Source organism: Thamnophis elegans, chromosome 1 (assembly GCF_009769535.1).
Source record: "Thamnophis elegans isolate rThaEle1 chromosome 1, rThaEle1.pri, whole genome shotgun sequence".
Classification (NCBI taxonomy): domain Eukaryota; kingdom Metazoa; phylum Chordata; class Lepidosauria; order Squamata; family Colubridae; genus Thamnophis; species Thamnophis elegans.
Genome location: NC_045541.1, coordinates 82,529,220 through 82,553,294, shown reverse-complemented (window position 1 = coordinate 82,553,294; position 24,075 = coordinate 82,529,220). Strand labels below are relative to the sequence as shown.

Below are 24,075 nucleotides of genomic sequence, written 5' to 3'. Positions count from 1 at the left end.
TGTGCGAAAAAAGATAGTTGTCACCTTAGAACCCTATAAAAGCCTTTCCCAAGGTAGCACACTGCAAACATATCAAGCTATACTTATAATCCTTGATTTACGGCCAGTTGCTTAATGAACATTCGAAGTTATGGATTTCAAAAAAGTTACTTGCAACCTCTTCTCAAAGTTATGATTGCTGCACCCACAATCCACCTGATTGTATTTCTGGTGCTTCGCAGTCTGCTTACATTTATGACTGATTGAAGTATCCTGTTTCACGGACCACTATTTGTGACTTTTTTGCCATTTTCCATTAAAAAAAAACAACCAAAACCCATCCATGCTGAATCTGTTTAACAATTATGAGGTTTACTTAATGAACCTGTAATTCATTTAATGACTGTGGTGACTCAATTACGATAATCATAAAAACAGTTGTAAAAATGAGTCTGTTCTTGTAGTGCCTTTATGTGCAACCACAATGATTTATGATCAAAATTCCAACCTTAATTGTGGTTGTAAGTCAAAAACTACCTATAGCCCTTTAACTCCAGTAGCCTTTGGATCATGGAAAGTGTAGTCCATCACCGTTAGAGGTGCCAGGCTGGGGAGGAGATCTGAAATGCTAATGGCTCCAGGTCAGTTCTCTATTATTGGGTTTAACAGAAAGTTGGAATGGGCTGCTGTTCTAAGCTGCTTGAAATACCCACCAGATGTAAGTTAATTAAGCTTATTAAGAATGTGAAACTTCCTTTGTCTGCTTGACTAATTTCCTTTGCAAATGCTGCCTAGAGACTATTACCTCTGAGAAGTGTTTATCAATTTAAGAAAACCACCCACAGATAGCACAGTAGAAACTCATCATGTGCTGGTGGATTCTAAGCTTTGTCTCTTTGCAATGTTTGTTCCTGTCTGTCTGATGTTTACTGAATTGTTGCATGGAATCTGGAAGACTTCTCCAGTCTCCGTACAAAAAACTTTATAAAGAAGGTATACACTATATTGCCAAAAGTATTCGCTCACCCATCCACATAATCAGAATCAGTTGTGAGCGAATACTTTTGGCAATATAGTGTATTACAGACAGCATTTTTGGATTGGACTCTTATTTTTTGACTACGGAAATCAGGATGACCACTAAGTGCCAATAAAAAGCTAAGATTTTCTGTATACCTTTTCTGCCAGCCAGAGTTCTCCAATGTAGCTAGGTATAGCACCCCTAGCTAGTGACCTAGTTGAAATTTGGAGAGTGTTCACAGAATAGTTGTTACAAAAAGCTTTGGCATATCTTTATATTATTAATTTCAAAAAGGGGGAGGGTAGCGGCTTCATAGAACTCAGCAATACAATCTGAACTAAAAATAATGCTGGAAGTGGGTATTTTGCAGCGTGGAAGCAGAAGTGGTATTCAGCCAGTTCTGACCCAGTTCTGGAGAACTGGTAGTGGAAATTTTGAGTCATCCAGAGAACTGGCAAATAGGCTGGCCCCGCCCTCCACTGCCTCCCAGCCTGCCAGCTGATCTTCTTTTGTTGCCAGGAGAACGGAGCTGGAAAGCAGGTTAGTGGGGTGGGAAGGGAAGGGAATGTGGATTTTGCAGTAACCTTCCCCCAGGATTGTGGCGGGAATGGGGATTTTGCAGTATCCTTCTCCTGCCATGCCCACCAAGCCACACCCACCAAGCCATGCCACGCCCACCAAGCCACACAAACAGAACTGGTAGTAAAAAATATTGAATCCCACAACTGTGTGGAAGCATCTGAAATTGTTTATTGAAAGCATTTGTTTATTGTTAAAAATAAATAATACCAGATTAGCAAAAAAAAAAAAAAAAATACCACTGCTTTGACCACTTTTTGGAATGAAACATCCAGCAAGAATGCTTCAGATTACAACACGTCGTGGCTTTTAGGCTGAAAACACATCCGTTTTGCACAGATAAACACTACATGAAACCAAATGGACCAACTGTCTAACCCTGAAGAAGGCAGGACCTGCTAAGGTCAATGAAACATCATCCTTATGAAAAAGACAAAGAAAGTCAATTTAGTAGATATTCCTTCAGGAGCCTATACAAAATGATCATTTCTTTGCTTCTTCTAAAAAGAAAGCCAAGGTTGAGATGGAGTAATGAAAGATGGTAGTAGGGAACTTTCAGTGTGATTTTGGGAAAGGAATTGTGTTTGAGGACCCTGGCCAGATAGAATAACTTGATTAGACAAATCACCCTGCAGGCTTTTCATTCCTCTTTCATCCACAACACAAATATGGACCTCTTCAGTGAAGTCTAGCAATGCTTTAGCACCCAGCTTGCAATAATGACTTTTAAAGAAATCAGTATGCTTATAAGAAGCAGGCATAAAACTAAGCTTAGCATAGGTCCCGTTGGAAGGGCATTTCCAGATTTGATATAACATCCTAAAAACATTGAGGCTTCCTCCTGCTTGTAAGATGGAGATTGATAATATGGACCAAGCAAGGCAAGAACAATGGAGGTATTTCAATGTGTCTTCATTTCTTCAAAGATTTTCCAAAGAGCCACTTCAGGAAAAATGTACTCTGTGCTGAAATCATGACCTTAGGAAGCAAAGTCAATTCTTATCTTTGAAATGTTCCAATCAAAAGTTTCTCTGAGGGGTGAAATCATGTGAAAGGAAAAAGGTTGACTTGACCCCTCTTTTTAGTACCACATTCTTAATCTACAATGTTCACAGCCAATAATAGATGTTTACAATTGCAATTTATGAACAAAAAATACGGTACTTTAAAAAAAGATATGAGTTCACACATAAGTTGCCACAAAACATGTTTTGACCATAATGAATATTTAATAGAACAATGCATATAAATAGTTATTTATTTTCTCTGGAGCCAAATATAATTTAAGATCAGTTAGCAAAATTGACGGTATGTTACAGCATTAGTTGCTTCACGAAGACTGTTTGGAACAAATATATTAACCCTGGAAGCAGATTTAATTTCACAGCACAAAGTTGAATGACTCACAGCGAAGATTTTCTGGCGGATGTAGGTTTAGTTCTTCCACCATTAAACCTAACACTCTGACAAGCTGATGAAAATATCAGTATAATTCAGAGTTGCCAAGCTATCAATTTATGCCACTACTTTCTGCCCTTGTAATTTTGAACCCCATTCCAACAGAGCCATTAAAAAGCTGTCTGAGCTTAACATGGAATCTCATTATGAATAGCACAACTGCTGATTAAAGGACTGTGTTATTTTCATTTGAGCTGCAAAATTAATGCATAATTTGCAAGAAGCCAACTTGCAAACTTTATTTAGAAAAAGAAGAAGACTGAAATAGATCAGATTTAAATACAATATTTAGAATATATCAATTTAATTCCCACTAATTCCAGTTAAGTTAAAGAGTAAATACCTGTATAAATAAGGGCAAATTCTCACACCCTCATTGCCAAATATAGGCGCCCACTGCATTTAGAGTACAAGAATGGATGGTGTCCTTCTTCATCTATTCCCAGTCAGAAGATACAATAAAAACTCCTTAATCCACAAAATATGGGCAGACTCAACCATACTTTCAATGGGGAAACTGTGAACATTCTAGGCCAAGTTAGAGTGAAAAATGCTAGGTACTTCCTGGAAACTTGATATTCAGACAAAGCAGCCATCGATAGATTCATAGAAATAAACCATATTTACACACCATTCAAGAGACAACAGAAAAGCTAAGAAGGAAACAAAAAGACCAGAATACATTGTCTCCAGCAGCCTATGCCCAGATAACCAGAGTTTAATAGCAAAGAAATAAGCAAGCAAAAAAGCAATCAAGGAACTATCAAGGAGAAAATCCTATGCCACCAAACCTGGCAGAATAAGCTACTATATGTAAACTCGCAGCAAGCACCACACACACTGATGCTATTACCTAGTTGGGTAATGAGATGTCTGCAAGCAAACAACCAAGCTCAAAGACCTCCCAAGGACTCCACACTAAGAGACCCACCCACATTGGTGGCTCTCAGCAAGACTTACCTTCTCTGTAGAAAGACAAGAAGACCTAGGATAGCTGTAGCCTAGCTTGAGCATGCCCCACCCCCAGGTCTATTGTCAGATCATAAAGGTCACTTCAGGAACATCTTGGAGCAGTAGAAACAGATCAGTCTACAATGCTGAATTGCCCTAAGTTTGGATTTCCATCAGTTTGTTTATTTTGAACTAGAAAAAGATTTTAAGAATTGAGGGACTACTACACACCTCAGGTTTCGAAGCCAGACAAATATTTTACAGTAAAGTCCATTTGTATTGAAGACTTTAAAAAAAGAAAGTCAAGGCAAGAACCCCATAAGGCATGCATGCCGGAAGTGACACCCAGAGCCATCTCTCCGGGCACGCCAGCCATTGCCCATTGCTCTTCCAGGCTCCAGCACACATGCACGCCAGCCAGCTGGTCTTTGCATGCAGGAGAGCACCAGAAACCAGAAGAACAGTCCCCCAGCATGCAAGCACGCACCAGGAAGCTGAGCTTCTGGTTTCTGGTGCGTGCATGCGTGCCAGCCAACTGGTCTTTGCACATGCATGTGTACCAGAAACCAGAAGATCAGGTGGAAACCGGAAGAGCAACACCGGGGAGTTGCTCTTCCGGTTTCCGGCACTCCCCCACACAGGCTCGCTCATGTTTCGGCACTCAGTGCCAGAAAGGTTTGCCAACACTGATATATATCAATCACATAGAAAAAGAACACTCAAAACTCAACCAATCGTATACAACTATGCATTCCATAACACCTTATTTCCCGAAGATCATAGTGTGGAAAATGTTACCTAGAAGGGAAATAAAGGAAATAAAACATCTGCCAATGAAAAACCAAAACTTTCTACAGTTTGACATGTTTAGCTAAGTAGGGGAACAGAAAGTATTTCTTGTAGTTCATTTTTTTTAAAAATCCCAGTCTCTTTCCTCTAGTCATTTCAGAAATTGAGACAAGTTCTGTGCAAGTTCTGTGCTTTTGCTGCTTTTGCTGTTTAGGTGATAACCCAAAGTCTTAGATGTTTTCTGAACCTAGCGCTACTCCCTCTCTGCCATTCCACTTTGTTCTGGAAGAAGACAGAATGAAGGGATTTTAGAAGGAGGAAGGATTAGACTCAGACGAAGTTTTCTCTATACTGTGGATCTAACACTTCCCTTATCTCCTTACTTTTGGTTCTATGCATTGCAGGCCCCCTTTAAAAACAAACAAAAAAAATACAGTTGCTGTTGTGATAGCAATGTTTGTTGTTTCAATACCTTTTTCTGCATCCTAAGCAGTTTATAAACATACGCTGCATTTCAAGTTCCTAAGTTTTCTGAGTTAGACAATAAGCAATTTCTTTTTTTTTCCTCCTCTCTCTCTGCTTTTCTTCTCTCTGGATAGCACAGATCTTTATGGCTCACTATTCTGACCTAGGCTTCCCCAAACCACAAAGCAGACTCGTCGTCCCAACAAAAACAATAACCCTTTTTATTAAGTTACTGCAAATCCCTCTCATTCACATCCAGCAAAGTCTTTCAAGGGTGAGTTTACAGTTTAGAGCTTATCTGGCTTGGAGAGCTGCCAGGCCGATATCTTAAAAACCTGACAAGGAGTTCCGAACTAATTGTCTCCTGCAGACTCCACTCACCTTTTGCTCCTCTTTTATTTCCTCTGGGAGGGACATTCATCATCCACCTGTGGTGTTATTCCCAAATCAACCCCTGTTCTTTAGCTGTTCCCTTCATCTGGCAACTCTGCACAGGCACACATTGAGAACAGGCTCCAGCTGTTCGTCTGCCTCACTGATGTCTGATTCCGAAGGTAGCCAATAGCTGTCAGACAGCCCTGGCCCCATCTCTGCCTCTGATGCAGAGCCCTCATCAGAACCTTCCCCAGACTCCAGGACTGGTCTATGTTCCTCCCCAATCTCCTCTCTGTCCGAATCTGCTGCTAGCTCTGCTAGCCATTGGTGGACCACAACACTTTCTTGTCCCATCATGTTTAAAAACCCAGAGCTTTCTCTGCAACAACAGTAACTGACTAACTAATTCAAACATTTCAATCAGAGTCACAGATTAAAACATTATCAAAAAACTAAAAAATAATTGGTTATTCGAATGATAAGCTAACATATTGAATGAAAGGCGATTCACTAGATATTACCTATTTGGATTTTCAGCAAGAGCTTCTGAGAAAATCCAGCTGCCATGGCATAAGATAATAGGAGCTTTCATGGATTTGCACATGGCTAAAAACTCAGAAAATAGGCTAATACCTGGATAAGTCTCACACATACAAAGTTGGGGTCTATCAGGCATTGAAATTGGAACTGATGCTTTTTTAATTTGTATATAACCTGATCTGAGGTTTGAGCTGAGCAGTGAGTGATCATATTTCCTGATAAAACAAATTGTTCAGGATAAGATCAGAAATAGCTGTAAAGAGCTCGAGAAAGATCATATTAGAAAAGTGCACCTTAATAATTCAAAGGCAAAAACAGGAGAAAAAATTATAATGGTGTCACCAAAGAACACCATTTCAATTTCACCTATAGATTAATGGAATCTGAGCTGGCAGTGAATGACCAGGAAAAAAATACCGAGTCATGATGGACAGGTAGGGAAAGCAAAGAGCATAGCTCCCTGCTTGGGCGGGGGGTTGGACTAGATGACCTACAAAGTCCCTTAAACTCTGTTAATCTGAATCTGAATAATTAGCAGTAGTCATTTTACTCTGGGTAATAAAGTGATGCATTTTGTGGGTGCATATGCATTTCTGTTTTGCATTTGTGATGCAACAGGCTGCATATGTTTTATTATGGGTCAAATGACCAGGAGGGAAGAGGAGGGGCTTAGAACTGAGCAAATGGCAACATTCTGAGGTGCTACCCAAGGACATCTGTCATGGGGATAAATTAGGGTTTTTCTTTCTCTGCAGCCCTCAGCCATGTCCAGACCATTTTCAAACATGGAATTTCCTTGGCAGCTTCATTCTGCAACACCAAATTTAGTATTGATTAGATCAGTCAATCAAAAACTGGGATCCAGCAGGGCCCTTTTTATGTTGTCACATTACACCATGTATGTTGGCTTGTAGACAGTAATCTGGGAAGATCATTCAGCAATTCACACATGCAAAGCTTGCACCACCTTAACTCTGTGTGTAATGCTGTATGTGTTTTATTTATTTTAAATGTTTATATAGCCAGCCATTTTACATAAAAAAACCTCAGGTGGCTAAAACCCAGGTAGATGGAGGAGGAGGAGGAGGAGGAGGAGGAGGAGGAGGAGGAGGAGGAGGAGGAGGAGGAGGAGGAGATCATCCCAATATTTGCAGGGTATTTTAAAGCAAATTTGTCCTCTATTACTCCAAAGGGATAGTGCTAAACATAAAATAGAGGGAATTTCGTGAAAGCTGATTTCTGGTTCCACTTTGTAAGAAACTTATACTTTCCTGAATCATTTGATTTCTCCATAAGTCTATCATACCATGTTGAGAAGGTTTTTGAAATTCTCAGATTTGTTTGTTTAGAGCTATGGTGGCGCAGTGGCTAGAATGCAGTACTCCAGGCTGCTTCTGCTGACTGCCGGCTGCCAGCAATTTGGCAGTTCGAGTCTCACCAGATCAAGGTTGACTCAGCCTTCCATCCTTCCAAGGTCATTAAAATGAGAACCTAGATTGTTTGGGGTGGGGGTCAATATGCTGACTCTGTAAACTGCTTAGAGAGTGGGCTGTAAAGTATTGTGAAGCGGTATATAAGTCTAAGTGCTATTGCTATTTATGTGAGTTAGAGGCTGCCCAGATCTGAATGACTCTGGAAGGCTTACATTTTAAAAGCAAGGAGCAACAAGAAATGGATCGTGAGCATCCAGAAGAGAAAAATATATTACAGTCACAACACTCACCTGCAACTGATGAATATTCAACATCTATCCTATCCCAATGCCTTGGACAACCGCTAGCTTTCCAAAGACATTTGGAGCATCATTAGGATGGGGGCCATAGAGATCCCTAGAGGGTTACTATTCCAGAGGTTTTAATGCAGATGCCTCTCTTGAATTTTTTTTATTCCACTACATTTTCTTACTTTCAATGGAATTTGCTTCCATTGCAAAATGTCATATTAAAGATCATACTAAGGTATGAAGAATTTGTATATCATCTGCTGTTTCCGCCATATGTATAAAGCTCTTTGTGGAATCAGGACATCCAAACAGATATAAGAAACAAGTCCTGATGAATTGTCATAACCCTAATGAAATATGTTATCAAGCAGTGATGCAGAATCTCATGCCTTTCCCCTTTGAAGGTTTTATACTGCTGAGAATTTCACCTTGTAATATGTTAACTTTATAAACATGAGATCCCTTCCTTCTGCATATAAAAGTACCCTTACTGGTTCCCTTTGAACTGATGATCAGATGATATAGGACTGACCTTGAAATGATGTAGGAAGTCCAAACATTTACTTTAGTATACTGTAATATAAGATACATTTATCATTTTTATCCCTGCCTCCATCAATGTGGCCAAAGAATAATTGTATCTCTCATATACTGTGATAACGTGGAACAGATATTTGATCAAACTATATTATTTATATAATAGCTTAACAGCTTAACCAGCTTTCTTTTCTAATGAAAGATTACATATTTTTGCTACATTTTGGTATAGGCTTGAAATCCAGTTAATTTGGAATAATTCCGTAGCTGAAAACATGATGACACTGTCCATTATTCACTCGTATGCGTATTCTCTGGTATTTGCTAAATCCCTATTTCTATTTTTTTTCCTTCCGCAATCTTTTGTACAGCATAGCGATCATTTGCCCAAATTTGCTGCTTAGAAAGCAATCTGACTTCCAAGCAAAGGTTCTTGATCCAGAATTCTGGAGGAATGATAATTTCTTCAATTAAATCAGAAAGGCAACTCTTTGCAGGATTCTCACAGCTGTCCTTAGAAAAGATGGATCGAATCCGGTCCAAACTCAAGAAAGAAAACCAAAGTTCAGTCCAAAAGCATAATTCTCATAGGCAAGCTCATGACAAGGATTAAAGAGGGGAAGGCAAGGTAGAAAGAAGAAACACAGGTGAGTCAACAGTCCAACAATGCATTTTGGTATTGGCATTTCTGAATGAAGATATGTATGTTCTGTGAACAATTATGTTTAAGTTAGTTAGGTCTCCTCCAACTTGGTGTCCCACCCTCCCCATAATTCCCCATCTGGCATGAGAAAAACCTATCACAGGTTGGATATTGAAGGGTCCTTAGCAACCAATCAGCATTCCTGTCTTTCAGCATTGTCTTTCATCTCATAACAGAGTATTGAAAGCATGAAAAAACTATAATCTATTCCCACAGAGAGACCCAAAAAGAATCTATGAAAGCCTACTGGCAACCAGTGCAGATCCAATATATTTGCTGTATTCTATTAAAGAGTTTTTTGCAGAGAGAATGCAAACAGTTGCATTTTGCACACTATCACATAGGACCTCAAAGGTGCAATCATCAGTATCATTTTTTTTAGAAATAGCAGTTTGTTGGTTTATTTTGAAAATAATACCTGCAGTTACATCATTATTTTTTTTAATATAACTCACCACTATTGGTTAGCATCTTCCATTCATTAACAACCAGAGATTCATCATCTGATTGCTGATGAATACCAATGAAATGCTGACACTTTGTTATTGAAGAGAGAAGAAAAGAAAGTACAGGAATCGATTAAAAAAAGTTGTTGAGACTGGCAAGAGTACAGAAAAGAGTAACAAAGATGATTAGGGGGCTGGAAACTAAGACATATGAAGAAAGCTTTCAGAAGCTGTGGTAGACCCATCACTGGAGGTTTTCAGAAGAGACTGGATAGCCACTTGTCTGAAATGGAATAGACTTTCCTGCTTGTGCAGGGAGTTGGACTAGATTATCTCCAAGATCCTTTCAAACTCTGTTATTCTATGTTCTATGAATACAAGCAAATCATTCTTTCTTACTAAGATAGAGGAATATTTGGTATTTTCTTATTATATTTCATATTACCTAATATTTATCTTCCTGGGGGAAAATCAATATGTAGATGCACATTAGTTAGAACAATCAAAATGGGATCAACAATGAAGACCAGAAAAGGCTGTGATAAAATATATTTTATCTATTCTATCATATATACATACAGAAGGTCTAAGGACTCTAATTCTGGGATAGAGGGATGGATTCTTCATACTATTTTTCTTTGTTAGTTAGACATCATACCATTTTTGTAAAAACATCCAGATGATTGATGCTGTTAACAATGGATAGTTGAAGTCCAAACCACAGAGAATTAAACTGTGTTTCCATTAAGTAGGTAAACATGAGCATGAATACTGGAATATGATACTCAACTAAGTAATTGGCTATATAGCAAATAGCACATACCTTAAAGCTACATGAGAATATTTTAAGAGATTTTAAACGGGTACTTCAAATGACATGTATCATTTATGTATGGATAAAATGGTCAACTGCATTAAGCAAAAAGCAATAGAAATACAGAGCACATTTTTCCAGTGTCTTTTTCACTGACTATACAGAGAAAGCAGAAAGAAAGAAAGATGGGAGTGACAGATTGATTTTTCAATTTATAACAAGTCTTTCTATATTGTTATTAAGACAATTTTCCATCCAGCCAGCTATGTCTTCTAAGATTCCACAGCTCTAAGCCATAGTCATTCATCATTGATGTGAAAGACTATCAAATGTATTTTGTAAATATAAGTGCATTTTGTCACTTGAATCTGTCTTATCTGTTTCAACAGGACTATTTTAAAAACGGTTTTGCAGCTTACTTGAGTTTGATTATTTCTAACAGATTCCTTCCACAGCACTGTAATCAGACAGTGTGCAACACCTATGGCCTAACATTATGCTATACTTCCCTGCTTTATTTGGAAAAGAGTTGCATCAAGAGAAGTTTATAGACAGTATTTGTTTCTCCCTGAATTACTCATCACTTAACAATATAAGTTTTAGGTAAGATCTATTTGACAGAAGTCAGTGATCTTGATGACATCTAGTTGGGTTATGAAAATACACTTTATTCAGTTTTTTTATTTCCTGGAAAAGGTCTCATCAGAGGTCAAAGTGCAAGTGATATAACCAATGGCACATAGTATTTGCTTTTACCAACCTAGATAAGAATTTTATGTCCTTATAGTACTCTCCTCTAACCTGTTACTCTCCAGAAGTCTCTAGTCTTCAACTCTCATTTTCTCATTATGAGGGAACTGAAATTTGACACATATGGGGGGAGTTAAAAACTAGATGTTTGACACATATGCAAGGAGAATGGGGAAGAATGTCATGCGCTTTACACTGAGAACACTATGTTAAAACTCAGAAATCTCACCATGGTTAAATTTATTATACAACTTTCCTAACATCAGTACATCAAGAAGTTTCGGTATAGTTATTCAGCTCCAATGCAGCATCAGAACAGCTGACTTAACATATTTCAATCAATAAGACCAGCAAAGCAGATTGAAGACAAATCACAGGTCAATGTTTCTAAACAACCATAAATATGCAAGATGAGTCTGAGGATTCCTGGCCCAATGTAAAGGACAAGGATAGGAAAGAGGAGATGTGTTTTTTAAAAAATATCTTCGATAGCTTTCTGGGAAGTGTCAGGGCCTTTCTACAGCAAAGAGCTGCCTTCTCTTAAACTGACACATACAAAATGTTAAGTATCAACATAAGGATTTGAAAATGTAGTGGGCACTAGCATTCCCAGATAAAAGAGATGATACACTTGTATGTCATAGGTTTCCTGGAACATAGAATTATAGAAATATTTGCAGGTCAAAAAGCCTGAATGAAAAATTAATATCACTTCAATTTCTATTACCTATGCCAGGGGTCAGCAATCTGTGGCTCTGGAGCTGCATATGGCTCTTTCATCCCTCTGCTACGGCTCCCTGTCGCTCAAAATATGTGTCACAACAGCCAATGTGTGACACCCACTGGTACATGATTTATTGAATTTTCAACCCACCCACCCCCATTAAGCCAACCATGGATAAATCCAAGAAAAGAACAGATTCAGAAGAAAACAAAACATTTAATTCAACTACATATGCTAGTTATGTGGCCGCTCAGGAAATAATCAGGCCAGGAACGGGTTTTGTGACTCCCGGTGTTTTCTTTTCTGTGGGAAACGAACCCAAATTGCTCTTTGAGTGTTTAAGGCTGCCGACTCCTGACCTATGCAATAGGCAATAGGAGGGAAAAGTAATAATTATAGAATGAAAAATTGAGGTGTTTGAATCAAAGCCTTCAGTTCATGTCATGCTGCATCTGAAATCATAAATTCTGGATTGTCTCTGGAAGAATGGGCTTTTGATGAAATACCATAACTCTGGATTTTCTGTTTCCATTGGACACTATGTGAGAAGAGCTCATGCATATTTTGAATAGGGCTGAAGCAAGACTTAGGTAGAAACTAGGTGGTGCCTCAGGAAATCTAGTTTTTCTCAGCAAAGCAAATCTAACTTCAAGCTGGAGCTCATAAACAAAGAGGATTTCTTCCCTGAAACCCTTTTTAATTTGTAGTTTTATAGTTCTAACTGTTGGATGTCACTGTAGCAAATATTTGCTCTCTTAATCAAATCAAGAGCCATTTAGGTCATTTTTCTTTGTACTTCTGCTGAGAAAAAAAATCATGTCAGGAAGAATTTCTTTCTTTTTTGCTTGAACTACATACACCAACTGATGGGATGGAGGATGGATATTAGGGGAGACATACATTTTCTCTGGGGGCAAAACTGTTATGTGTTTAATGTCAGATGTTGCTATCTTTGGCAAAAGTGTGAGCAGAAAGGTTGCTTCTTCCCTGCAGTCATCTCAGCTTGTTCTGTTACAATGAAGGCTGAATTGAAACCTTCTATTAGACCTTCAGACCTTAGATGCCCCTGGCCAGTTCCTTATTGGTAATTTATAACACCTTCCAGCATCATCCAACCATCCTGTTGCTGATCTATCCATTATGAAGACAGATTTTCTTAATAGTACTGTGATGTTCAGGTTGACGTTAGAAGATACTATAAATCACCGGTGAAGATGAAATGACCTGGGTGTCTCAAGTGCAATGCAACAGGAAACCTAGACTTTAATCCCTTTCCCACTTAAGCAGTTCCCACCAACTTCTGGGGCTGGTAAAAGGAGACAGTAGAAATACAGAATCTCCCTGATGATGATGCTTCCTCCTTCTTCAATATTAGGGCAGCACATTCTAAGGTAGGGTTTAAGAATGTTTCAGAAGGGGAGTCAAACTATTCTTCAAGGCACCAGAGGGTAGAACAAGAAGCAATGGGTGGAAACTAATCAAAGAGAGAAGCAACTTAGAACTAAGGAGAAATTTCCTGACAGTTAGAACAATTAATCAGTGGAAGAGCTTGCCTCCAGAAGTTGTGAATGCCCCAACACTGGAAGTCTTTAAGAAGATGTTGGATAGCCATTTGTCTGGAATAGTATAGGGTTTCCTGCCTAGGCAGGGGGTTGGACTAGAAGACCTCCAAGGTCTTCCAACTCTGCTATTGTATTGTATTGTCTCACCAAATATTGAAGATCTTCCATCGGAAACTCTCACACAATAAAACCGGAGATCAGGCAGGACGGAGAACACAGCCTGTCTTCTCCAGCTGCGTGACCAACGATGTAGTTCCCGCCTCCCCACCCCTTTCTTCTGTTGAAAGAAACTAGGAGGGTTGCACGCAGCGCACACACTTCCCAGTTCGCTGCGATCTCTAGTTCGATCGCTCTTTTTCCAGGTGAATTCCGGTCCGCACCCTCCCGCCAGGGATCTGCCTCTCCCGGTGCTGCATTAGGACCCAGAGAGAACTGCTCTATTCCTGGCCCAGTGCGCCTGCGCCAAATGTCCGGAGACCGAACTAGCTGGATTAGCGGCAAGAACGGCGGCGGCAGAGGCGGCAGCAGCACCAGCGGCAGCAGCACCAGCGTGTTCTCTGGCAACGGAGCCTTCAAGCACCACCTGCCAGATCTTTCGGGCAGCGGGCGCGTGGGAGGGAAGAACAGAGGGAGAGCGAGGGCAAGGCGCGCCGATCTTCCGTCTCTTCTTCTCAGCACAACCCACCTGCGGCTTCAAGCATTGCTCAACCTGCCTGAATCGCCGGCTCCATCCAGCCTGTTGTGAAGGAGGAATAAATCGCCTTGATTTATTTCGGCCACCCGGTCCCCGCATCTCGTTCCACCTTCTGCTTCAAGACAGATATAAACCAGCCAAGTCTTATCTCTCTCTCTCTTTTCTCTCTCCACGAGAGGCGCTTCCTTGGCGAAGGCATCGAGCGCTGTCCGTTCAGCACCACGCTACCGTTAAACCCCGGCAAGCCCCGTGCCTTGCGCTTCTGGCGCCTTTCTTTTGCTCAATCCCAGGAGGGGCCCTCGAGACGAGAGCTGCAGGCGCCGAGGGCCGCATTTTGGGCTGCTGCGAAGTGTGAACCCGCATCAGCAGGGAGGGCGCCAAGGAAGACACCCAAAAGCGAAGGCGGGTTTCGTGATCTTTTCTTTCAGCTTGGGGTGGGGGGGGATCATTAGATACATCTCCCCCGCCCGCCCCAATACTAGTTGTTGCTTCATCACCGCCATCGTTTCTTTTTTCAGAGCCTTTGAATTTCACGTGCTTGTTGAATTTCTGTCCCGGAAAAAAAAATCGACACCAGGATTCGGATTGCTATGTGTTGAGCTCTTCTGAAGAGCTGCCTTTTTGCGCCTGCCCCTGCCTCTAGGACTGAGGTACAGAAGGATTTTGTCCAGCGTTTTCAGGAGATTTGGTCTCCTGAGCATTTGGTATCTGCCCTTTCTTCTTCCTCCTCGCACTGTGTTAATTTGTGTGTTTGTGGTGAGTGCATGTGTGGGTTGTGTCTGTAAAACCCTATTTCACTGCCCTCAGTGTCTTGTTGCAGGCCCCTATTGCCACCTTTTGCATCTTCTTTGTAGGTCAGCCGTGTGACACTGGAGGTATTAATTGCCACAGCAATTCCTCATTCACAACCATACTTACCTCCCTAACCAAACACCCCTCACAATCTCTGTTCTTGGAAGGAGCCTTTCATCAGCATATTCTATTTATAGGTACCTGAACCTTACAATTACATGCTACTCTAAGAGCATGTTGATTTCCTAATAAAGAAGTTGAATCTGCCATCATTAACTTTCACTGGTACTCTTGATTTTGCATCACCTGCTGTGAAGGATATAAGTGGCTAAGAACAGTGCGTGTCTTTTGCCCACATGTCTAAGGTATCAAGTTAGTTACTGATTGCAGATGACTAGCCACCCCTTATGAGCTTGCTGTGTGTTGTGCTTGCTTGGATGATTCCACGACATGCCTAATAAGAGACGAGATGGGCCAGGGCGATGAAAGTGATCGTATTGTGATCAATGTGGGAGGGACTAGGCACCAGACTTACCGCAGCACCTTACGCACCTTGCCTGGCACCCGGCTGGCCTGGATCGCTGAGCCAGATGCCCACAGTCACTTTGACTATGACCCCCGTGCAGATGAATTCTTCTTCGATCGGCACCCAGGTGTCTTTGCCCACATCCTGAACTATTACCGAACAGGTAAGCTGCATTGCCCAGCAGATGTGTGTGGACCTCTGTATGAGGAGGAGTTAGCCTTCTGGGGCATTGATGAAACAGATGTGGAGCCTTGCTGCTGGATGACCTATAGGCAGCATCGTGATGCTGAAGAGGCCCTGGACAGTTTTGGTGGAGCACCTCTGGATAGCAGTGCTGATGATGGAGATGCAGATGGCACAGGAGACTCAGGTGATGGGGAAGAGGAGCTGGAGATGACTAAACGCCTGGCCCTGAGTGATTCCCCAGATGGAAGGCCTGGGGGCTTTTGGAAGAGGTGGCAGCCTCGGATCTGGGCACTTTTTGAGGATCCCTATTCCTCCAGATATGCAAGGGTAAGCCATACAAGTCAAAACCCAGACTACTTGTTTCCAGACCCTTTAAGGAGGGTTTACTTTGGTGTTCTTTAACCCCTATCTGTATTTCATGTCCTGCATGCTCTTGCATATACTGTACTTAAAGACAGATAAGGAACAATATTGACTCTAAGACAGACACCACATAAAGCCAGCCCTTTGGAACAAGGGCAGATAAAATGGCACTTTTCTTTCTTGCTTTTTTTTTGGGGGGGGGGGTTTAGGAGGAGAAAAAAACATTCCAACAAGTTACATTCTCACCCAAAAAAGAGACACCTTCTAACACACATGCAAGTAATTGCCTACAACATGACTTGTGTCAGGATTCCTCTTTAACTTTCATTCCATTTTCCTTTCCTTTCCTTTCAACAAGATGAAGATAATTCATTACTAAAGCTTCTTAGTGGAAGACCTGTGTCTTAAAGTTTTTTGTTGTTTTTCAATGAACCACAATTGTACTTTTATCTGATTTCCAAGACAAATGGCAGACAAAAATTCTCCAGACTTAGTTTTCTCTATAATAATCACATTTTCATTTGGCTAAAGCCATTCACCTCCAGATATGCATGTAAACAATTATTTCACTATAAGGCAAGATGATTATTCTACCTTCTGCTCACCAACAGTTACAAGAAAAGGAATCTTATACTCAGCTTATCACTGGGATTGTGGTCATGTTAGACCAAGGATTGTAAGAATATTTGTATATGGTGTTGTGAGGACGTACTCTTTTGTGCTAAAATGAGAAAAGGTTTTGTTTTCTTTGATGTCATCAAAACACATACTGACATCACTGGGGGCTGGCTCAATCACATGCAGCTCTTGCTGCAGGAAATATGGAGAGAATGGAGTAATGGTTGCAGGAAAAATAGGGTTAATTTTTGCATCTTTGTAGCTCTATGTGTACATAATCACATACTTATGAAACTACACATAAATGAAAACCCACAATTATTCATCTGTTGTTGGCATTTCTACATGTTCCTTATGCATTATATGATAGTTTCCCCCCCTCCCTCTTGCTGAGGCATGTCTTTTTGTCTGTCTGTCCATGCATGCATACAGAGATGCATGCATGGGCATACATGTATGGCCATGCATGAATACAGAGAACTAATTCATTGCTTCATTGATATTTTCCATCTAGAGAAGGAGAAGGTTCTAAAGCACTTGAAAAGCAATTGTTGATTATCTAAAGAGGAACAGAAAATTTGATGGGAACAACAAAATGAATTATTGGGTACATTAAACCATTTTTGTTATTTACTGGAAGCATTTTGCTCAGCCAATATCTCAGAATAACTGGTGTGGTGCCAGTTTGGCAAAAGAATAAATGAGATGTTCTGTCTGGAAGCGAGTCCTGAGTTGCTTTCTACACTCTCTTGTAGGTGACATTGTTTTTGTTGTGTAGTTTCTTCTGAGATTCCCTGCTGAATGTAGAGAGTTGAAAGCAGTGAATCTTTAAATAGCAGGGAACAGGAAAAGATTAATTAAATATTTACTACATCATAAAAGCAAAAAGTGTTATGAACTAGCAACTTTTGAGCCCTAATCGTCTTTCCCAGGAGAATGTGACAGAATGGAAGCCAAGATGGGGGCATTTTCCGGTGAATCTTGCTGGCTTTGAGCAAAATTATAGGCATAAATTGTTTTCTGGAAAAGCTACCAAATGCCTTGCCTCTCTAGAGTTGCTAAATTACACATATGCGTCAAGGTTAAAGGTCTCCTAGTCTAATTTGCAATTGTTTATGGAAAGAGCAAATTAAATGCATTTGAGGAGAAGCTGTAGTTTGTTGCTAAAGCTCACACTTTGTATGCAGAAAGCTGCATTCCTAGCAGCTTGAGTTAAACATTGTTTCAGATATTCTGGAATGTCCTGCTAGAGAACAAGTAGTCTTCAATTTATGACCTCAATTGAGCCCAAAATTTCTTTTGCTAAGTGAGACAGTTGTTAAATGAGTTTTGCCCCAGTTCACATCCTTTCCTGCCACAGTTGTTAAGTGGATCATTGCAGTTGTTAAGTTAGTTACATGATTGTTAAGTGAATCTGGCTTCCCCATTGACTTTGTTTGTCAGAAGGTCACAAAAGGTGATCACTTGATCCCAGGACACTGCAACCGTCATAAATATGAGTCAGTTACCAAGTGTTTGAATTTTGATCATGTGATCATACGGATGCGGCAATGGTCTTAAATGTGAAAACTGGTCATAAGTCACTTTTTTCCATGCCGTGGTAACTTTGAAAGGTCACTAAGATATTCTAAGCTGAGGACTACCTGTAGAAGGCAAAGTAGAAAGCATAAGTGAAGGTTCAAGTCACTAAAGATTTAAGAGAATCAGTAGAGGACATATGGTCTATAATATGTATTGTTTTGTGCATTGCGGGCATCAGTTTTGATAGTACATATTCTGGAATTCTACTTTATATTCCTTTGATACGATAGGTGTGTGATTTGATTTCTTCTGTTAAGAGACCCAAGCTATGTGTATAGATAGTCCTTATAGCATTATTCATATACAGGTTTTGCAAAGTTTTCATAAAGAAGCATAAATGTCCATGCAGACATTTATGTAGCTCAGTCTGTCCTGTATGTTCACAAGTTATCCATTGAAGATATAGTAATGGACACTTAACAATACTGTATGTCATACAAAGATCAATCAATGAATATGTGTATAAGAGAATACTTGATTGTATGATATTATACAGTTGTATAATATATTATATACTGTATATTAATTTAGCAGCGCATAGATTAACAAACCTCAACCCATCTAAAATGCCATTAAAAAAGGAAACTCTTGTAGATTATTTATTATTTTTCAAACATAAAGCATACAAAATAAAGCATTTATCTAGCAAAGAGTATCCCAAAAGTATTAGCTAAGACTTATATAACACTTCATATGCTTTATAGCCCTCTCAAAGCAGTTTACAATGTCAGCATATAGCCCCCAGCCATCTGGATCCTGGTTTTTACCAACCTCAGAAGAACGGAAGGCTGACCAGCTCAGGATCGAACTGCTGGCAGTTGGCAGAATTAAGTTGCAATACTAATCACTGTGCTGCCACAACAACCCTTTATTATATTTTTCCAATATTTGCAGTTCACATGCATTTTAATCATAATTATATATTTAGCTGTAACCAATTTCCAAATGGCACCTGTATGTTTGTTTAGATAAAACTCAGATCTACAAAGTTTTTAGAGCTAAATGTGTTCTGAAGCCTTTTAGATACCTGCAACGAAGCATCTCCTCTCTTTTTAGAGTTCATGGTATTTCTTGGGCTGTGGAGTTGTCTAAGTCCAAGAAAGAAATATTAAAGTGCATGAAGCATAGCTGTAGTCATAATCATCACCATTATGCTCATCTGATATTGAATGAAATGATATAGCTTCATCCAGGCCAAAAAGAATGAGTCTTCATTATACATCTTTCCAGTATCTGCATTATGTATTCCTATGCAGAAAGCAGAATGTCTTGACTTTTCATTACTGACTTTCTGCAATTGATTCATCAATGGGGAACCACCTGCCTCACCCCCTCATATTAGATAATCAAAACAAAAGGTTTAAGTTGAAAAACTGCTATACAAGTGTGCATACTTGTTTTAGGGGAGGAAAAACCAGTTCCTGGTCAACGTAAACTGAGGCATTAAAGATTTAATTTTAAGGGTTTGAATGTATTCCAGATTTAATTTTAAAGCCTTACATAATAGATTTCATTTTAATATCAGCATGTGTTGCTGTCTTACGACTAAACCATTTAGATATGCTAAAGGTAAAAGGTAAAGGTTCCCCTCATACATATGTGCTAGTTGTTCCAGACTCTAGAGGTGGTGCTAATCTCCGTTTCAAAGCCGAAGAGCCAGTGCTGTCTGAAGACATCTACATGGTCATGTGGCCAGCATGACTAAACACCGAAGGTGCATGGAATGCATGTTACCTTCCCACCAAAGGTGGTTCCTATTTTTATACTTGCATTTTTACATACTTTCGAACTGCTAGGTTGGCAGAAGCTGGAACAAGTAATGGGAGCTCACTCTGTTACGCGGTGCTAGGGACTCGAATCGTCGAACTGCCAACCCTTCTGATTGACAAGCGCAGCGTCTTAGATACTGAGCCACCGCGTCCGCCATTGAGCCACTGTATCCCCCTTCAGATATGCTATAACTTAGGAAAACACATTCTACTTTCATCTTTGAGACATTCACCTTCTTCTTCCTGATATACAGGCCAGATTTTCTCCTATCGGCTGGTTAGATTCAGTGGCCACGAAACAGTTATTGTTCCTAAAAGTTGGTGGAATGGCAGGAAAGGGAGCTGGCTTAGAAAATCATGAATTAGCTAGTATCCTAAATATTGGCTATTTTCCCCTTATACTAAAAATAGAAACATTAGGACCAACTGTAAAGTATCTACATTGGTAAGACCAATACCAATAGGCATAAGAAGACATATACCAGGACCCCCTGCCTTCTTAATTTGATTATCCTCCTTATTGACTCTGTTCATCCAATATCCATCATTCTATTTCTTTTATGGCTTGTGTGGCAAGCAAAATCTCTTCCTTCCCCTTGACCATTGCCCACAACATCTGCCCATCTACACTTTCCTTGGGAGTGGGGCAGACTAGGCAGACTGGAAATCCTGGGTCAGCATTTCCTACTGTGTTTCCCTGAAAATAAACCATAGGCATCACCATCTTGTTTTTTGCACACGTGCAGAGCAATTTTAGTTGTTCTGCGCATGCAGCATGCATCAAGCGTGTGCATGCATGGCACATCCCTGAGCAAACCAGCAGTAGTCTCTGCCGGAACCCACCCCTGGCTGTAACCCCTCCAAAGTAGATTCAATTAGAAACCAAAGTCATAAATGTTAACACCACTTTTACAATAAAGAAACAGAATCTTGCAAATCTGAAGGAACTTCCCCCCCCCATCCCTCCTTAATCTTCTTGAGAACAAGGAAGGGTATTTGTCTAAGGTGCTTGTTCAGATTACAGTTTTGACTCAGATTTCTTTTATTTGATCATTGTCTCAGCTGTAGCTTTGCTTCCCGTTCCTCAAAGGTATCCTTTCTGTCTGTAACAAAGGTGCTTTACTTTGGGCTACCCTTGAAGAGTTTTCTTAAGCTGCAGCTGGTTCAGAATGTGGAGGCATTGGCCATTATAAGGGCATCTTGGTGTGCTTATGTTATAGCTCTGTCCTAGGAGTTGCATTGGCTGCCAGTGTGCTTCTGTGTGCAATTCAAGATGTTCACAGTCACCTATCCTGTTTCCCGGATAATAAGCCCAATCAGGCTTTTCAGCGCATGTGCTAAAATAAGCCCTCCTCTGAAAATAAGCCCTCCCCTAAAATATTTAAATGAATGCGCAGTCAGTGTCTGCCATTTCCTGGGGAGGAAAGGGGGGAACATGCCCCACGTGGCCCACATGCACCTGCCATCCACACAGAACCCTAGCTACCGCGCCTCTTCTCTTCGTGGCAGCCGCAAAAAGAGCGGCAGGCCCAGCAACACTAGGACTGGCAAGAGTGTGCCAGAAACAGAGACAGGACTTCTGGCCCTCTCTGGATCAGCTGATCTGCAGGCTGCGGGCTGAGGTTAAGGGGCCTCCTGCACCTCAAAAATAATAAGACCTCCCTGAAAATAAGGCCAAGTGCTTATTTCAGGGGTCAAAAGAAAATAAGACCCTGTCTTATTTTTGGGGAAACACGGTATAAAGTCCTATATGACATGGGGCTGGTTTATTTGTGGGACACCTCTCCTTGACTATTTCTACTGATCCCATTTGGTATGGCAGGAGAGATATGCTACAGATCTCATTGGTTAAGGAGTATCATCTTTCTGGATCCAGACAATCAGAAAACACTATAGTGTTTTGCCAGTTTTTCCATAAAGTCTTGCAAGTGTTCTCAGACATGGAGGCCAAACCGTTAGCTGGTAACATTGTTGATTTGTATCAAACTAGTTTTAAGGCTAGGGTTAAAGCTGCTACCTGCAGATATGACTGCATCAGTTTTCTTCTGATTCTTTTCAGCCACCATGAACCTTTGGATTTTAGGAGTAGAGGAATTGGGGGGGGGGGAATAAGGGGGAGGGCTATGGCACTTAAGTGGATTATTGTGCAGGTTAAGTCCACCTGCCCCCAACTTTAAGGAGCAGTTGTTACACTTGTAGCAGACTTATTCCGTCTTCATTAAAAAAAATATTGATGCGTGCATTGTGAGTTTTATGTTATTTGTATGTTGATTTTAAATGCTCTTAGCTGCTCAGAGTTGCCATGGCAAGATGGATGGCCATATACATTGAATTAATTAATTGATGAACAAATAACTGAATAAACCCATCACTGTATTGGACTGTTACTTAAGAGGTCTGGAAGGCCACCTTTTTCTACGATATCAGCCCAATAATAATTGGACTTTCTTTTTTTGCTGACTAGATATAGTCATATACAGTGATAATACTTGTATTAACATAATCCCAAGATCAGCTTTTGGAAAACATTTACATCACAGATGTTTGCACAGTCTGAAGCCACAAGCCTCTGAAAGTTGTTAATCAAATTGCAAGTGATTAAAGGAGCAAAAAGAGAGAGCAAATAAATAGATATTTTTTTGCTTGGAATGGTGGTTGATTGATAACATTTATAAAGTCGCTCATCTCATAAATGGGACTCTGGGCAGGGTCCAATGAAAAATGCCAGTTAAAATGCATCTTATATATAATAAAAAGGGAAATATAAGGGGAAGACAGACTGAGCCAGGAAAACATCTTTCCCCCATTAGGATGAGTAACTAATTAGGTGACTGAGCTATTTAGTCTGCACAATCAACTAATTAAAATCAAATGGTTACATTAGAAGCAGAGGTGGGCTTCAAAAATTTCAGTAACGGGTTCTCTGCCAGTTGCTGGATGTGCATGGCCATGGTGGCTTGGCCTAGTTGACCTCCTGCACCATGGCGGGAGGCGATTTCAGCTTCCCCAGGCTCTGGTGGCTTCCCCGAACCTCTGGGAGGGTGAAAACTGCCTCCCCCAGGTTCCTCAGGCCTTCCAGGAGGCCTGTTCCCCCCCCCCATGCGCCTACGTGCAGGTCCTGCACTTACCTCGCATCCAAAATGGGCTGTGTGGAGACTCCTGGGAGAGGAGAGGAGGGGTTGGGAGGGGAGGGATGGGCGGGGCCAGTCAGGGGTGGGATTTGTAAGTTCTCCAAACTGGCTATAATATTAGCTATGGGTTCTCCCGAACCCAGGTGAACCCGTAGCAGCCTTAGAAGTATTCTGAAAACGGGACTTCAAATGGCCTAGATTCTAGAAATAGAATTCCTTGCCTGTAGTCCCTACCCAAATGAATTCTGAAGAGTAGCTAAAAGATATGCAGCAGAGGAAACCTGGTGGAGAAAGTCAGTGAACCGCAAATGGGCAAAGGTAAAGCCAGTGTCCAAATTTATAGGAAGAATCTTTTCTCTGTGTATGTCATTTCTACTTTTCCTCTCTTTCTGATACCTTCTCTTTTCTCTTTTCTCTTTCTCTCTTCCAAGCAACAAGGTGCAGGAAAGCATAAGAGATCTCAACTGTTTAAGCTAGGCAAGTGGCGTGAAATTAAGCGGAAGATTACACGATTCCAAAAATGCTGACCCTAGATTTTATGTAGTTGCCTAACTAAAGGAAAATGTGTGTATGGACAAGGCTGATACGAGTAACCTATGGTCAAATAACCTTGTGGAGGAGTTTGACAGCAAATAATAAAACAAACCAATAAGCCAACCAGAATATATATGCTTAACAGTAGGCTAGGTTAATCATTCTAAAAATTCAACACATATAAATTTTAAATGTGGATGGGTGGGGTTAATTACATATTTAAATCAATACTCAAGTAAGAGAACTATTGTACAGCACTGTAAATAAAACATTTCCTTAACTAACACCCGCCATAATTAATTCCTAAACAGCAACACAACACCTCTAGCTGCTACCATTCTGGTTCATCACACCATCAATCATTCCTATGTTATTTATATTGTAAACATTTCTGTGAGCATAAAATGTCCATTAAAAAAAGAACAAGAGAAACACTACTTTCATGGGAAAGTAGTGCCACAATAT

The 24,075-nt window shown here is 40.4% G+C and overlaps 1 protein-coding gene across 1 annotated transcript in view; it reads left to right on the top strand.

Annotated features, from left to right (window-relative positions):
* Window positions 1–11,298: 11,298 nt before the first annotated feature.
* KCNC1 (potassium voltage-gated channel subfamily C member 1) overlaps window positions 11,299–24,075 on the top strand; it is a 142,712-nt gene continuing 129,935 nt past the window's right edge. Inside the window, exons 1-2 of the mRNA XM_032229700.1 lie at window positions 11,299–11,310; window positions 15,372–15,941. Of these exons, the coding sequence (XP_032085591.1) occupies window positions 11,299–11,310; window positions 15,372–15,941 (582 nt within the window). The remainder of the gene's footprint in view (window positions 11,311–15,371; window positions 15,942–24,075) is intronic.